Source organism: Rhizopus delemar, genomic scaffold (assembly GCF_000149305.1).
Source record: "Rhizopus delemar RA 99-880 supercont3.10 genomic scaffold, whole genome shotgun sequence".
Taxonomy (NCBI): domain Eukaryota; kingdom Fungi; phylum Mucoromycota; class Mucoromycetes; order Mucorales; family Rhizopodaceae; genus Rhizopus; species Rhizopus delemar.
Genome location: NW_027137836.1, coordinates 954065 through 970632, shown reverse-complemented (window position 1 = coordinate 970632; position 16568 = coordinate 954065). Strand labels below are relative to the sequence as shown.

The 16568-nt window shown below is 36.9% G+C and overlaps 5 protein-coding genes across 5 annotated transcripts; 2 read left to right on the top strand and 3 right to left on the bottom strand.

The window, feature by feature from the left end:
- Nucleotides 1–677: 677 nt before the first annotated feature.
- On the bottom strand, nt 678–2186 carry RO3G_12330 (uncharacterized protein; the record flags this gene model as incomplete). The annotated part of the gene is made up of 3 exons (XM_067666914.1): nt 678–800; nt 856–1749; nt 1881–2186. The coding sequence occupies 3 exons, from the start codon at nt 2184–2186 to the stop codon at nt 678–680; spliced, it is 1323 nt and encodes a 440-aa protein (XP_067523015.1).
- A 579-nt stretch (nt 2187–2765) lies between these two features.
- RO3G_12329 (uncharacterized protein) lies at nt 2766–3368 on the bottom strand (the record flags this gene model as incomplete). The annotated part of the gene is made up of 3 exons (XM_067666913.1): nt 2766–3020; nt 3187–3248; nt 3302–3368. The coding sequence occupies 3 exons, from the start codon at nt 3366–3368 to the stop codon at nt 2766–2768; spliced, it is 384 nt and encodes a 127-aa protein (XP_067523014.1).
- Nucleotides 3369–5343: 1975 nt separating this feature from the next.
- On the bottom strand, nt 5344–5525 carry RO3G_12328 (uncharacterized protein; the record flags this gene model as incomplete). The annotated part of the gene is made up of 2 exons (XM_067666912.1): nt 5344–5392; nt 5452–5525. 2 exons carry the CDS (start codon nt 5523–5525, stop codon nt 5344–5346), a joined length of 123 nt encoding a protein of 40 aa, XP_067523013.1.
- Nucleotides 5526–7840: 2315 nt separating this feature from the next.
- On the top strand, nt 7841–8437 carry RO3G_12327 (uncharacterized protein; the record flags this gene model as incomplete). Its single annotated transcript, XM_067666911.1, has 2 exons — nt 7841–8048; nt 8208–8437. 2 exons carry the CDS (start codon nt 7841–7843, stop codon nt 8435–8437), a joined length of 438 nt encoding a protein of 145 aa, XP_067523012.1.
- A 3746-nt stretch (nt 8438–12183) lies between these two features.
- Nucleotides 12184–16461, top strand: RO3G_12326 (uncharacterized protein; the record flags this gene model as incomplete). The annotated part of the gene is made up of 7 exons (XM_067666910.1): nt 12184–12352; nt 12420–13989; nt 14058–15049; nt 15126–15304; nt 15362–15406; nt 15562–15899; nt 15957–16461. The coding sequence occupies 7 exons, from the start codon at nt 12184–12186 to the stop codon at nt 16459–16461; spliced, it is 3798 nt and encodes a 1265-aa protein (XP_067523011.1).
- Between the last annotated feature and the right edge of the window lie 107 nt (nt 16462–16568).

Here is a 16568-nt window from a genome sequence, read left to right as displayed (position 1 = left end):
AGTCTGCTTTATGAAAAGCCTGGGTTTATTTACATTGCTATTACATTTCTTTTTTACTTTCACAGTGACTCAAGGACAGCTCGTTTCTGAGGTATCCACAGCACCACTTGCCCATGTCTCTTCCAGTCCATTTAATATGACCGATATTGATGGATTCGCACCCTCACCATCTGCATTCAATATGAGCACAATACCTAGCAATGCTCGCAATATGACCGCTTTCATCAATAGTTCTGCTGCTGCCCCGGCATCTTACTATTCACCTTCACCAACATCATTTATTTTCACATACTATCCTACGCATACTGCTGGTTTAAATACATCAACCGCTTCTAGTGCACGCCCTTCGCAATCCGCTCCACTTCCGGACGATACTATAGGCAAGTATGGTCGATTACACATTTCAAATAGATCTCATCATCTACCTATACCTCTTTCTTTCATTCTATTTGTATCCTTCATATCTCTTGTTTACCACTGTTGTGACATATTCTTCTTTTGACCCCCACTATCCCTTCCGTATAAAACAAGTATTTAATAACAAAAGCTAAACATCTTTTTTTATTTGCATAAAAGAGGAGAAAAAATTACAACAAATCTAAAATACATGCAAATGCATGTAAATTATAATATATAAAATAAAAGTGCGTGAACCAGCAGCAACATAATCATAATATTTACGTGGTCACTTTTTGCTTGAGAACATCTCTGTAGCATCTAAGCTTGGTCAATTCATTTGAAACATAGTGAAATTTTTTATCCCAATTCACAATAGCTTGGTTACGATAACTTGCTGGAGACTACATTATTTTATGAGATACACATTTAAACCTTGCTACTTCTCCCTCTCTTTACCTTTTTATCAATAATTGGTTTTAATAAGCGATGCTGATCCAATTGTTGTGCCAATTCTCTAATTTGAGATTTTAATTCCTTGTATTGTTCATTTAAGCTTAAAGTGCTTTGAATCATACATGGTGTGGGCGGATGCCATACCGCAATATGATTCATCATTGTGCTCTTGTTGCAATCCCAGCCATAATCAATATTACATACTGCACCTTGCATCGGGCTCTTGCTGATCAATGCAGCAGCATGATTGACCGCCTCAACCCAAGCTTGTACAGCATAGAGGTCTGTTGTTTCAAACATCCACAATCCACCATCCGCTGTTTCCAATCGAAACACGTACGGACGTTGCCCATTCCAACCAGGAGGTAAAAGAGAGGTAGCGTAGCAGTGATTGAGTGGGATGACAGCCAAGGGTGGTTGATTGGGATCTGGCTGCCACTCATCCGTCTCACTGTTGACAATGTCTTGAAGTGAGAATGATGGACAAACTGACTGATGCCAAAATATCATGCTCTTTCTCCTCATCCCTTTGCTATCGCTCTTTAGTATGGGTCTATACATCATAAGCTCAGTCTCACTGGATATCAAGTAACAAAGTTGCCATTGTCTATTTCTCGCCTTCTTGTCTGCTGCTTCCATTACGCATTTTCTCATCACAATTCCCTGTTTATATTCTTGGGCAGGCATCTGGCTAAATTCGGTTTCTATCTTTTGATGCGGGATTGGAGGAAGTGGTTTATTTTTGGTTCCGACAGAATGGCCTCTTCGTCGTCGAAGTACTTTTCGATGTTCACTTTTGGGTAGCGTTTTTGATCTTTGAATAGTGGCCTTTGAAATATTTGTACTTTTAATTTCTGCTTGGTCAATTCTATGTGCTTTGACTTCATTGTACATTTCCTATTTATTTCAAGTAGGTATGATTAAGGTTCTGAATGAGACAAAAGGAGATGTGGAGTTGTACTTGGGATGCTTACTGTTTCTCCCATTGTTATTTTTTTCATTTTCTTTTTTTCTCTCTCTCTCTTTACCTTTAATAATGATTCAATATCTAATAACCAAGTTCGCTGAGTTCTTGTCAAACTTTCATCCAAAGGACAATAATTACTTTTGCTACTTTTCCAGGTGATATTTGATTTGAGGACATCCAGTGTTTGTAACAAGATACCACCATTAGAGGGTTGTAAATCATGATCATCCAAAAAACTCTTGAAGCTTCCAAAAGAAGGAGAGGATATACTGGGGGCTTTCCTTCTATAACTGTACAAATCAGTGCTATCAAATTTAGTAACATGATCTTGGATTTGAGGAAACATGAGTGTATGAACGGTCTCCATTGTGTTTTTAATAAAATTAGACCGTGTCATTCTATTCCCTTTGTTTGAAACGACGTGTAAATCCGTATTGAGTAACAACAAGGAATAGGCTACTGCATGTACAACATCGACAGAGTGAAGCAGTGTTGTTGGATTACACTCGTGAAATCTCTTTGCAAAAGCTTCAAGGATTCGATCCAGTTGCTGTGATTCTGCTTTTAAGTAGAGTTTGGAGCATAGCATACGAAAGGCTTCATCCAGTTTTTTGTTTTTAAAATCGAAATTCTGCATGTAAAGATGCAATACCTGTACTCTGAATGGCTCACTACTTGATTACATTAAAAACAACAGGAATTCCCTCTTCTGTAGAATTGCTACTTACTTCGTACCTAACCATTCGGATATTTTTTCTTTTGAGCAAAACGTAACATCTTCGTTCCATAGTCTTCTCTGTATTTCCTTGTCAAGGGAACCCTGCAGTGCATAATCCCTCAATTTTTTTAGATCATCTTCTCTTGCTGATCTCAATCTATCGCTATTTCCATTTAATATTGCTTCTAGCGATCAAAGGATATTACAAAGTGAGTTGATAAGTGAAGTTTATGCTTGAATTTTCCTTGTACTACCATAATCATTTACTACATAGCCTTGTTGCGAATCAAAGTTGTAAAGAGTGCTTAAATCAAGTGAATGGCGAATATTGCTATTATCTCTTGAGGATAGTTCAACAGGTTTGCTTTTTGCTTTATAATAAATGGATGGAGAAGGCACAAGTGTATTGTCTTCATCGTCTTCAATGATGATGAATGGCAGCATATCTCGATTGGCTACATAAGCTTGAGTTTCTTGACGGATCTGCAAAACAGTAAATAATCAATGAGTGTTTATTGAAAGTAAATATTATGATTCTTACTCACATTTGAACCTTTTAGTCTCTTTAGAAATGCCTTTAGGGACTATAAAGAAGGGGATTGAAAGGGATAAAAACCTTAATCTGGAGAATAAATGACAATTAGCTTACCTTTGTTATTACATTGGAAGAATGCTTTGAAATCTTTGGTGAATTCATTATAGGCTGTTGCTCTATATAATCATAATAGATATAGCTACATGTTTAAATAAGATGCTTTACTTACTATTACGTTCACGACAATCAATCAGCGAGACGTTATGTGTCGGTTTTGAATTAAACAAATTGTCCATACTAAATAAAAATAAAGAAGAAGAAAAAGAAAGTAAACTTTGACAAATCTTAAAAAAATAAATAAAAGGGGTTGCTTCAGTTTTCTGAAACAGCTTCTCTTTCTCTTTTCTTTAAAGTAATAAGAACAATAATGCACGTCTTTAACAATTTAAGGGCAAACTCGAGTGTCGTTATGATCAATTAAATGCTTTTCTTTTATACTTTTTGATTGTATTTCTTATTCAAGATAATTGAGTATGATTCATGCTTCTATTCCGTAACTATAAATAGATTTATCGGAATCGTATAATATATTCGTGCGTGTGTGTAATCAATCACTGTTACGTTCAATAAAAGGGTCCTTTTAACAAAATGCAGTGATAACACCTGTAACATCAAAGCAAAATTTCATACCTATTTCTTAACGTCTACTTTAAGTTGGCTCTACCTTATCCTAAAAAAACCCCTTTTGACTAAATAAAAGTTTATCAGTCAACAAAGACGGGAAGGGAGGGAAAGAGATGAATTTACTTTACATTTTTAACTTGGTAATTAAAGTACTTTTTTGGGATGCAAGTTGAATGTTTTCACTGAATAAAGGGCTGAGAGCCATACAAATTCCAACTTAAGGTTTGAAGTTTTTAAACTAAAATATGCGTGTAACCTTTGCTGTTTCGCAGACTTGTACATTCCGACCTTTCGAAAACAGGACCTATTTATTAGTAAATTATGACAACTGTTTAGCATACTGACTATACCATATAAAACATGTTTCATTTGAAAAAGAAAGATTTGAAAGTAAAGTTGTACATATACAATTTATTACAGTAGATTACATCGAAAACTAATCGTTTTAACGAAGCTTGAGATAATAAAAGGATGCCCATTGCTTTTTTATGTGCTTCTTGTATTATATTCTTCAATTTTCAACTTTTTAAACAGTTTTAGCAAATCAAAAGGTATTAGTGTAATGCTTTGATTGGGATTGGTCATTTGCTGATACTGCGGAAGAGAACGTTAAAGATGTTTCTGAAATTCAGCAGCCCTTTATGCCAGATAATTCAAGCAGTGATATACTTACCTCTGCAGAAAAAAAGTACAGTAGTTGCTCTATTCAAGGGTGGCCAAAATTTTTGGAATATCCACCCTTAAATAGAATATACCCTTAAATCGAAATTCGTAGCTGTTAAAAAATTGAACACATTTAATATGTATTGTAGGTACATTATAGACAAGTTTGTACAACATGTTTCCACATAGACCACTGTCGATTGGTATAGGTTTGGTAATTGTGTAAGGACATTAGCAAATCAAACCTTGCTTAAGACTTGATCAAAGTTGCTGGAAGGATAATATACGAGTCGTAGACTCAAAATAATTTTGACAAGAATAAATATGATATAACAAAATTTATTTTCTTTGTTTAGATTCTATCTATAAAAAAAGGTCTAATAATAAACGTGTACGCCTTTCTTTCTCAAAAAATTGAGTTTTTATATCAAATGCTACTGGCCAGCTTAATGAAACAGAATTAGGTGAATGGGCCATGAAGAAATTCAATTTAGGTCAACTACTTGCCCAACAGATTATATCAAACATTCTCAAAAATGCTGAAACGTTATATAGTAATAATAATGTTGTCAATAATGGCAAAAGACTAACAGCAACACGCTATGCTCAACTTGATGAAGTAGTAAAGTTTGTTGCAGACATGAACAATAACAATCTGCCAGTCAATCGAGACTCAATTCTTCGATATGTAAGACCTATTGCTTTAATGAAGTATAAAATCCTTGAAAATGAAATTTCATTTTCTTCTGGATGGCTCTCCAAACTTTTTAAGTGAATTGGAGTAAAATACAGGCCAATGCATGGTGAAAGTGCTTCAGTAGACATCACTTCTGAAAACATTCAGAGCGAATTGAGGAAGATAGAAGAAATCCTTGGGACATATGATTCTGTAGATATCATGAACTTTGATGAAACAGGCTTATATTACCAGCAAACACCAAGAAGAACCATATCTCCCGAGTCGCTTGGTGATCTAAAAAAAGTAAAATCTGTCTGACAGTTGGGTTGCTCTGTAACTTGGATGGGACTTACAAAGGGCAGCCATTTGTTATCGCACAAGGCAAGAGCTCCAAATGTTTTAAAGCAAGAGCTAATTTGTTATCCATGGCTGCAATTGGAAAAAACATGAAATTGAATACCATTATTCTACTAATGCTTGGATGACAACTGAAATTTTGACAGCCTACGTGAAAAAGTTAAATGTTGCCTTTGGAAGACAGAATGGAAAAATTGCTCTTCTTTTGGATAATGCATCCGTTCATAAAATAAGAGTTCTTCTCGACAACATCAAATTGATATTTCTCCTAACAAACGCGGCTAACAAGCTACAGACTCTTTATGTAGGTACCCTATTATTTGTTGATAAAATGCTATATAAATTATCTTTTTGTTTTGCAGTTTTCTCATTCATATTTTGTATACACAGGAATTATTGACAAATTTAAGGCACACTTCCGAGCCCAGCAGTACGACTGTGCTCTCTGTCTGTATATCAGTAAAAAGTTGGATAATCCGAATGCTTACAAAATGGATCAAGCTCAGGCTATGGTTTTTCTAGCTAATGAATGGCTTAAAGTAAAACCAGAAACAATAAATGGGATGCTCCCAGATCTCCCCAGGAACTTTGACAACAAAGTTACTGATGTTAGCCAGTTAAACCTTGAAGCAGATGAAAACGAGATGATAGTATGCTATACAACAAGTACTACTAATAATGAAGAAATGGCAGAAGGCAAAATAAAAGAAACAGAAAAAAATGATAATACAGAGAAAGATGAGCAACACGTCGATATAGTAGAGTGTAAGAAACGGTCGAGAAAAGCCTATGAAATCATTCTCATGTACGAAGCTCCTTTGGACGATCTTGATCGTAAATTACATCGCCGAATTCGAATGAGATTGGCTGGATTAAATAAGTCAAAAGAGCAAACAGGTTTTCGATCTTATTTTACAAAGTAACAAATTTATTGTTAGAGTGCTCTAAAAAACTATCACTTACAAAAATTTTTCTGTTTAGTGGTAAAAATATTTGCATTGCATCCTTTAATAAAATAGTGGTAGAGTGATATTTATGCTGGGGACCTATGCCTTTCTTTAGAAATACACCCATAAATAGAAAATACCCTTAAATCAGACACCCTTAAATAGAGCGGCTACTGTACCTTGTTTTCCTCTTGAAAAGAAAAAAGAAAGCATGATAAAGAATGATTGAAATTATTGAAAGTATAGATCCTAAATATAAAGAAGGTAATTATGAGCTTGGTCGTCAAATACAAGACTAATTTAATTAACTAATGTTTAGCAATTACTTCTGCTGTTGCAGAGATCTCTGCTGCTAATGTTATCATGTCAATTAACACCATATCTCAGCAACTTACTCCTGTTATTGTCAACTGCTATGACGACTCATCCTTTTTCATATATAAAGCCGTATGGATATGAAGGATTGTAACCACTCTTCAACTACTCGATGTCCCCTTCGTAAGTTCGCGTAATTATTTTAAAAAACATATACTGAAACCTTTTTCTTTTTAAAGAAAAAAAGCAAAGTTAACTGGGAAAACATCTTCTGTCTTATTCAAGACAAGAATTTAGGATTATATAATGAAAATAACATTCCCAATTTATATGGTTCCAGCAGTAGTAGGAGTGTTATATCAAGATCTATAAATGAAGAAAGTCCTGGATCCAGTTCTGAATCATGCAGTACCATGATGAAGCAAGCTCTTTTGGAATCCGAGGATAAGATAGCTATTCTAGAGCTATACAAAAACTTGGGCTCACTGAAAATGTGGAAATTATCCTCGGGCGCAATTGTAGAAAAAAAAATGGAACAGTTTGCGTTAGCTTGTACTTTTGAACAGTAAGCATTGACTTCTTCTCTTTTTTTCTTGTTTTAACCCGATTCTTTAGCCCTTGTCATTCTCTAATTCTGGACGGTGGAGATCAATGCTGGGAGGCAGTATTTACAAAGGAGGATCTAAAGGAGATCAAAACATTCAAGTTGAAACCATTGCCCGTATTGCCAAAAGACTTAAAAGATTATTTTAATTCTATACTATCAATGTCAAGCTCATCACAAAATGATTTGGATAGTTTGTTTAAAAAGGTGAAGAGTGCCGATTTCCATCCTCAAAAAGATTCAATTTTAGAATGGGCACAATCAACTGTGCTGAACACCATTAAGCTATTTATGAGTAATTATTTTCCGTTAAATGACCAATCTAAAGCGGATATACTGCGTCGTATCTGGTTATTTCTAGGTACGGTATTTGATTATTCTGTTGTTAAATCCAGAAAGTACTTTTTTTTGTTTTATTAACAATTATTTTAAAGTGGGGAAAAAAATAGTTCATCATCTTCTGGTAGCCGAAGCTTTTCACGAACAATAACTAATATTAACCAAGCACCAAGAAAATTAATGGGCAGAAGTGTAGATATGGTTTACAAATTGCAGCCAAATGAGTATGGATGTATGGAATATGGTCGTTTTGAAAGCAATAGCCCCAAAGAATTATCAGATAGAATGTTCAAAATCCCCATTGTAATGAAAGACATGTTCAATAGTATCGCTAAGATTGCACCCTCATTAGTTAATGAATTCATCATCTCGAGTTTGATGATTATGGGTAAATATAGAAAATGAACACTTTTATTAAAAATTGAAAAATAACTTATTCTGGATTATGTAGAGACAAAAATATCACTCATTATTATGGACTCGCCAATGGGACATGTATGCCATATAAGCAGACTTAAACCTCAGTATTTTCCTGTTTGCTCTGTAGATTTCATGAATTTACTTGTCTCTGTCATGAAGTTAGTATACACAGCTAGGCTATCTATGGAAAACACATTCTCCTTAGTTGCAAAAACTAAGTGCACACTTGAATATGATCTTGGGGATGATGTTCCTGTTTCACCAACATTTCGCAAGAATTTAAAACGAAAACGAGATATTGCTGAAGAAGACGTTGATAAAAACGCTACTGAAGAAGATGATACAAATAAGGCATAGTTTATTTTTATTTAATGCTCCATATTCAATATATCCAATAAACTATATCAAAACAAAGTTTCCGTAAATCGATTACATCTACATCCCATTTTCCAGATTGCACAACGATTTCCAAACAAAGGCAGTATGAATTATATATTGTCAAAATTCATTTTCCTTGTTGAAACATTTATTGTATGCTTTCTAGCGATTTGAGTGCTTACAAAAACTAGTATTTGAGGATGAGTTTGGGCTGAGTATTGATGAAATGTCGTTCTAAACTCGCCTAAATCAGCAGCGCTGGCATTAGTAAGCGGAGTCTCATCGCTGCAATAACGATAAAAGTTAATAAGAGATTTTACGTACAACTGGCTAAGGCCAAATCAGTAGTTAGTTTCTTTGGTCTTCTGCCTTTTTAAAATGTGAATTGAACCTGTGCTAGATAAGTAATAGAGAAAGTCATCATTCTGGGAATTAAAAGACTCATCCTCATTTGAAGACAAAGGGTTTGCTTTGACGGTGAATCACGTAGAAAAAAATAAAAAATCTATAGATGGGAATAATGTTTTTTTTACAATAAAAAATCAACCATGTACCTGTCGACAGCTATCAGAGCATTACTTGGGAAGACTCAAATAATACTATTTTAGTACACATTGTTCCCTCAACCAGAAAAGCTAATAAAAGCTATTCAAAAGATGATATACAACAGAAAATGGTACGTGTTATTTCAAAATCATATCAATAGTCACTGTGCTTATGTATTGCAACAGTGCTATAACGAACGGGTCATGATTCTCGTTAAGTGGTCAACCAACCCGGTCGACCCAAATTTTCTTACTGTCATAATCGAGGTACTGAGCGAGGTACCTGCAAGTCGTTCTCATCCGTCTTTGAAGAGAGCAAAAATCTTTCGCGAGGAACGTGATTCAGATAAGACAATTGAAAAGAGGAGGTTATATATCGAGAAATACAAAGAGAGTCATGTTGATTACCAGAAAAACTGCGTTTTTATTGATGAAACTGGTTTTAACCTGCACATCATGCGAAATCAAACCTGTGCCCTATTTAATAAGCTTGTAAAGGTCAAGGTTCCAACTCATAAAGGTAATAGTATTACTACCATGGACTGTATAAGCAGTGCTGGGATTATTGACATCTCCAAGAGAATCTCAGGAGTTTACAAAAAAGAAAGGCTCTTGGAACGTCCAAGTTTGTACGAGCAGGGAAAGGTACTAATACAGATCATATATTTTTAAAAAATATGTTGGATGTAATGGATAAAGAAGGGATGAAAGGGTACTAAGTTGTGATAGGTAATGTAAGAATTTTTGACAACAATCGCGTACCTGCTTATATTGACGCAAAAGGATATAAACCTTGGTTTTTTCCCCCTTACTCACCATTCCTCAATCCTATCGAAGAGATTTGGTCTAAGTGATATAGTTGAAAAGTACGTAAAAAATGTATAAAAAATCAAGAATTGAACAAGACTAAAAAAAGGGTTACTTTATTAAACAAAACGTATAAAAGATCTTAAATATCGACAATTGGTAATAAAGCTTACGTGTCCACAATTGTTCCTTTTTCCCAAGCTCAATTACAGTGTCAGTTATTCGATTATAGCCTTAAGTACATTGGTTATTACCATAACTGAACCAGGACTTTGAATTCATATAATTGTGCAATGATGGAAAGTGTAGTTATGGAAAAGGCAGTTGTTACTGGTAGATCAAGTACTGTGTGCTCATATATAAAATGTAGCTAGTAATAATAGTCTGTTTACAACACTAAGGTAAAGCAAAATATTAAAAGACAACCTTTGGACTCCAATGATACCCTGACTCCTCGAATAACTATTGTCTGCGAAACTGTCTCTCGTAAAGACTGCATTGGCTGAATAAGACAAGCAGATACTTTCGGGCTTTTTAAAGGTTCTCATACCTTTCCTTTTTTGTCTCAGCTATAAAAAATGTCGTTTAAATATATTTCCAAAAGAGTTTCATTGGTTGATTTTTTCATCCCAATGATTTTTGCACTTTGTCTCAACTTGATTTTAAAGTCGTCTCACTAAAAAATTCGCTATCCCAGCAGAAAAAATTGTGTTCCAAAACCTAGTCTTAACATGTGCACCACTAAATCTCACAGTTTATCACACCTGTTGCGTACAAAATAGCTTCACTTGTGAAAGAAGAGGCTATCATCAGTCAATATTTGAACCCTAAGCGGATAGAAGCTTTCTTAGTTACTTAAGCGACTGCCTTTCTTCTTCTTTTATACTCTTTGTATTCCATTCTACATCTATTCAGTTGAATTATATACATATTCTAAATACAATATGGCTACACATTGTTCATAAGGATGCATTCTAAGAACTTTACTTTTTTATTTCTTTTTCTACACAAATATGCTGCCTTCAAGTGACCGCGCTAGCTTTCAATTTTTTTTTAAACAAAGTTGTTGGTTTCCATGTTTGTATGAATTTGAGGTTGAAAAGCTGTTGGCTATACATTGATTTTCAATGACACGCAAAAAAACTTAGCAAGAATTCGTATGAAGATATTAATCTTATGTGTGGATATCTGTATAGCAAGCATTACTGGAAATTTAAAAACTTGTCTACAAAGGAAGCGTCAGCATGCAACTAATAATAATTGCTTTGCTTTTAATTGATGTGAAAAAAAATCAGGGTTTTTCTATTAGAAGTAAGGGAAAAATTGATATAGACGAAAACAAAAATGCTGCCATCACATCCATTACTAAGGAAAATTGTACCATACAGTGCGTCTGAATGTCCTGTGCAGAAGCTCCCAATAAAATGCATTGTACTTATATAGCCAATGTACGCTAAGCCATGTATATTTAAGATTCATATTCTTTTTTTATTTACCAATTCGAACTGTGCGACGGTCAAGATGTGATAAAGAGCAAGTAATATGATATCAAAATTGACTTTAAAGACATTCACAGTAGATCTATTAAACGGTTTAGACGCAACTATTGATATTCAATGAAGACTCACATAGTATGTGAGATTTAGTTGCAACATTCTTTTGCGGTATCGTTTTTTATGGAGGAAACCTTGCCAGTGGTGAGAACACCAGATGGTATCCATTCAGTTTGTTTTCGGACTCTTAAATTATTATACGTCATCTTGCTGGTAGTGATTTAAGTATGCAATACAAAGTTGTTTGTTCCTTTATACAAAAAAAAAGTTGTTACATATCAAATCAATAGCTCTTTAATGTACTGTAGATAAAAAAAATAATTACTAGAGTTGTATTTAAAAGAAGAAAAGAAATAATTACTATCTGTAGATTAAAGGGTAAATGCTAACCAAAGCATACAAATTTGAGAAAGAGAAATAATATTGTAATTTGAATTGATTTTTAAGATATATTTTAAGTTTGATAAATAAACGATGGCCAATTTCCATATAAATCATTACAAGCTCTTTTTCATGTTGAGAACCAACAGAATTTGGCATAATTTTGAAAATTTTTGTGGTAAAACACAATAATCCTACCTTTTTCGTTTAAACAAAAAAAAAAGGTTAATTTTATAAAAATTTATCTTTTTCTTTTTTTTTTGTTCTTTTTCCTTAAACATTAATTCAACTATACTTGTTCTTTCTTTTCTTTAAAAAAGCGATCAACCCTCTTTTTTCTTCTACTACAAAAGAAATAAACAAGTAATTTATAATGGATGATTGGACCTTACGGGAAAACAGTGATTCTCCTGTTGGAGTCAACGGCTTTGTAGACAATATGCAAATGTTATGGAAACTTCAGTCTTTAGACTCTTTAATGCCGGCAAATGATAACGATGCACCCGAGTCCTTTAATGAATTCAACCAGTCAACATCAACCGACTTTCCTGATTCGGACGAGCTGGTAGAGAAACTGTTTCTTGAAAGTATGGCAATGCAACAACAGGGTAGGCTTAAATACATACAAAGAAAAAGTCTTTTTTTTTCACTGAACTCTTTCTCCTTTTATTTCAGCCGATATTCAGAATGAGGCAAATCAAGATGTTTCATCCGATAACTTACTATTAGAGTCGCTTTTGAATGCTACAAAGGATGATAATGATATGACAACATCATCACCTTCGGAAACAGCAAACGTACCAGAAAAACGACCAAGCTCCCCTTCCTTTGACGAACAGAATGATAGATCCCAGGCAATTCGACCTAAACTATTACCCGCCCCATCTTCTTTGCCTATCGTTTCTCAACAACAACAACCTTCTAGCGGATATTTTAATGCATCACCTATACAGCTACAGAGACCCATACAAGAAGCTAATATTACTCCCAATAGCACTACTACCTCTACTACTAATAATAGCAATAACAATCATCTTACTATGAGCACAAACAGCCCCATACCTGTAACAACATCCACATCAACACCTACAACGACAACAACGCCGTATCAAAAAAGCCATGAATCAGTGCCATCAGCTCCACTTGTACCCATATCTTTATCAGCCACGCCTACTTTGACAACCGTCCGATTGCCACTGCCCAACAATACGCGATCTTCAATGACGATGCCTCCACCAAACACGTTACCATCCTCCATGCTTTTTAGACAATTAACAACTCCTTTGCCTACTTCATCGAACCCGACATCCATGACCAATGGTGGTAACCCTCTGACGACGCCAATGCCATCGGGTGGACCCATGTTGCCAGGTTTCATGAGAATGAACACAGGATCCCCTGTGTCTGTGAGGAAACCGATCCCACCTAGACCTCAGCTACGCATTCATATCTCTAAGCGAAAGGAAGTGGATCCATCGTTTTATGACGATCCAAAAGACCCGATGAAACCTGATCTGGATGTCAGCAGCTTACGACGACTGACAGTAGCAACGCTTCGAACGTTGGGTGTCTACCTCTCACTTGAAGAATTACCTGAGGTTCAGATCGAGGACCCACTACCTACTGATTCGCAGCAAGTGTTACCTGTCGCAGCAATGCAGTTGATCACGACCATGGTATTGGGAACGTCTGGCGACAAGGAAGTCTCTCAGACACTGGGATCTCAGATTTCAAATGGTGATCTTGTTGCCCTCCAAAGGATGATTGTCGCTGGTCTGCGCAGTAAGAATATCGTCATCCATACCGTTCTCACCGATCAGTCTCTGCCAGCATCCAAGACAGATACCAGCCCTGAACAGACCTTGCTGACAACCAACCAGTTTGCAGATCTTTCTCAAGTGAAATATGAACCACCTCATAACGTCACCCGTTTATTTCTCAGGCTGTATCGATTCATCATCAACATGCTCTTGTCCACACCCGACTGTTGGCCGTTCATTCAACCCGTGCCAGCCTCAGCCTTTGTTTATCATCAGGAAATTAAGCAACCGATGGATCTGCAGACAATAGAGGAAAATGTTTGGGCGGGCAAGTATACAAAGTTTGCTCGTTTCGAAAAGGACATTCGACTGATTTGGAAAAATGCAAGAGCGTTTCACAACAATACAGGCACGATACCCAAACATGCCGATTGTTTGGAAAAACTGTTCAATAAGATTGTTGTGGACATTAAAAAGCAAATAAGGTAAATAGACAGTGCATGGAGATGCTTTGTCTCCAAAGGACCTAACCAAGCTCACTCTCTTTCCACAGTACCAACAGAAAACAACAGCAGGTCGCGGGTTCACATGATTTCAAGTTTGATCCTGCCAACACGCTCCCAGAAGAATCCGATTTCTCATATCCACCCCTTGAACAAGTCTTTTCAGAACAGAGTACGGTGTATGCCATCTCTGCTCTTTCACCCTTAGAACCCAAAGGTCGCAAGCCGGTCGGTCTCACGGACGAAAAGCTGCTCTATCTTCAGCTGAACGGCCCCTTCTTTCAAGCGGTAGAACAGATGAAATCGGATCCAAAGAGCAACCATTCGATCGTGCCTCGTTTTTACATTGCCAAGAATCGAACCTTGCTTCGTCAGATCCGCTCTCAGGGCGTCCTGGCTATTTTTTACAACACAAAGACGAGCCGTGTGAAATCGACCAAGTTGATTCGAATCGAGACCGACATGATCCTGGCCTATCCCGCAAGCGATCTGTTCGATATCGATCAGATCAACGAATACACAGAGGATTTTGCACCGAAGGCCTGGATCCATCTGAGGCCACTCCGGGTGGTTCAACACATGGTGTTTGAGGTGAATGAGGCCATTGAACGAGATTACTTTAAGAGGATGTTTGCGACCTCAAAGATGTCTGTCGACAGCAAGGGTGGCCACTCGATGACCAAGAAGCTGCTGAAGAAAGTCGTGCGTCAGATTCTCGGGTTACCCGACCTCCCAGAGCCCCTGGAAGAGGCCGCGCCCAGTTCGGCCTCATCGTCCCTGTCGCCCGCGGTCGACACACCGACGGGTCGTCTGGTGGACATCAAATCCTTGATCAGGACCAAATCCTATCCAAGGATCAGAAGAAAGACGCAGGAAGAAGAAGCGATGGACGCCGATGAAGGATCGGATGATGAAAAGGCGAGTGGGACGACACCGAAATATGACAAGTCGACGACGAGTGACTATCCACAAGAAATATCCAATCTGCAACGATTAGGACAAAAGGAAATAACACATGATGTTTGGAAAAGATTGTTTCAAGGTAAGGGTTGTGAGAGAGAGAGAGAGAGAGAGAGAGGGGGGAATGAGAAGAAGGGGAAATTGATCGTTTGGTATAGTGTGTGCTAGTAAAGGGATTATGATTCGAAACATTTCAGATCATGGACATATCAATTGGCATATTCCAAGTTCAGAAGGTTTCTTTAAACGTGTCTACTTTTTACAAGATACGGTGGTTCAAGTATTTAGACAGATGACGATGTATCAACGTATCACTGAAGTGGCCTGTTTGATGCAAGTAGACATGGATCGGATGAGAAACAGTGTGACTGATGATGCTTCTTTTTTTTCATAGGAAGTTGAGAAATCTACCGCATATGGCCCAAGCACGGGAAATATTGTTTAATGAGAATGGGGATGTGGCCGGATTGTCGATGGAAAGGTAAGAAGGGAGAATGGAAAAGATAAAGACTGAGGTGGATGTTCTTTAGATACCAAACGACCTTGAAACAATATACACATGTCCATACACATCACCGTCTGTCGGCTTATCAGAAATACGATGTGATCTACCAAATGTTGGTGTGTATGAAGACGATTCATGAAGCAGGTCTTGCCCACCGCGATCTTTCAGAGGTGAACATCATGGTCAACACGGTCGAAGGTCAATATTTAGAAGATGGAAGTGAGAAGGTGTGTCTGTATTTGATTGATTTCGGAAAGGCGGTGTTTTGTCAACCACAAGATGTGCGTGATTGGTTTGTGGATGTGCCTAGGGCAGAATGGGAATATGATGGTGATGTGGTACCAGAGACAAAGGAAGAATTAGATACGTGGTGTGAGACACTGCCTTGGGTGAAAGGAAAGCCAGATCATGGCTATCGGATGTATAGGTAAGTGAGTGAGAGAGAGAGAGAGAGGATGGGGGATTGATCAAGATTGAAACACAGATCGATTCAAACACTACCCAAGACGAGATCCGATAACCAAGTTCTTCCCTGGTTGATTCATCCTCAAGCAGAAGACATGTATTCGATTGGGGTGATGATTTGGAAAGTGTTTACGGATACAGAGCCATGGCGTGGTATTTTGGATACAGACCTTCAAGGACTAAGATATGTAGCCCAGGACGATTATCGTATTCAGCGAGCACTTGAAGGAGAAGTTCATGGCGAGCTCAGTCGACAGTTGTTGCTGAAATGTCTGAGGACCAGGCCACAGGATCGTGAGACGGCAAGGGATATATTGGATTGGATCAGTCAAGAGCCGATAAAAGAAGGTCTTATTGGAGAGTGGAAGATGTATTCGTCCGATACGAGAAGTGCACGTAGAGCAAAAACATTTTATGGATTTGAAGAGGAGGACGATGAAGATAAAAAGAAGCCTAGAAAAAAAGCAAATACGATGAGTAAAAGAGGCAGACCAAAAGCTCAAAAGGAACTGTTTCTCAATTAACGCTTGCATTTCATACTTCAATCCTTTTTACATATAAACACTTTTATTGAACATACACAATCGCCCCCGTTCATCTCTTTCTCACCTTTAAATCCCAATGCATTTTA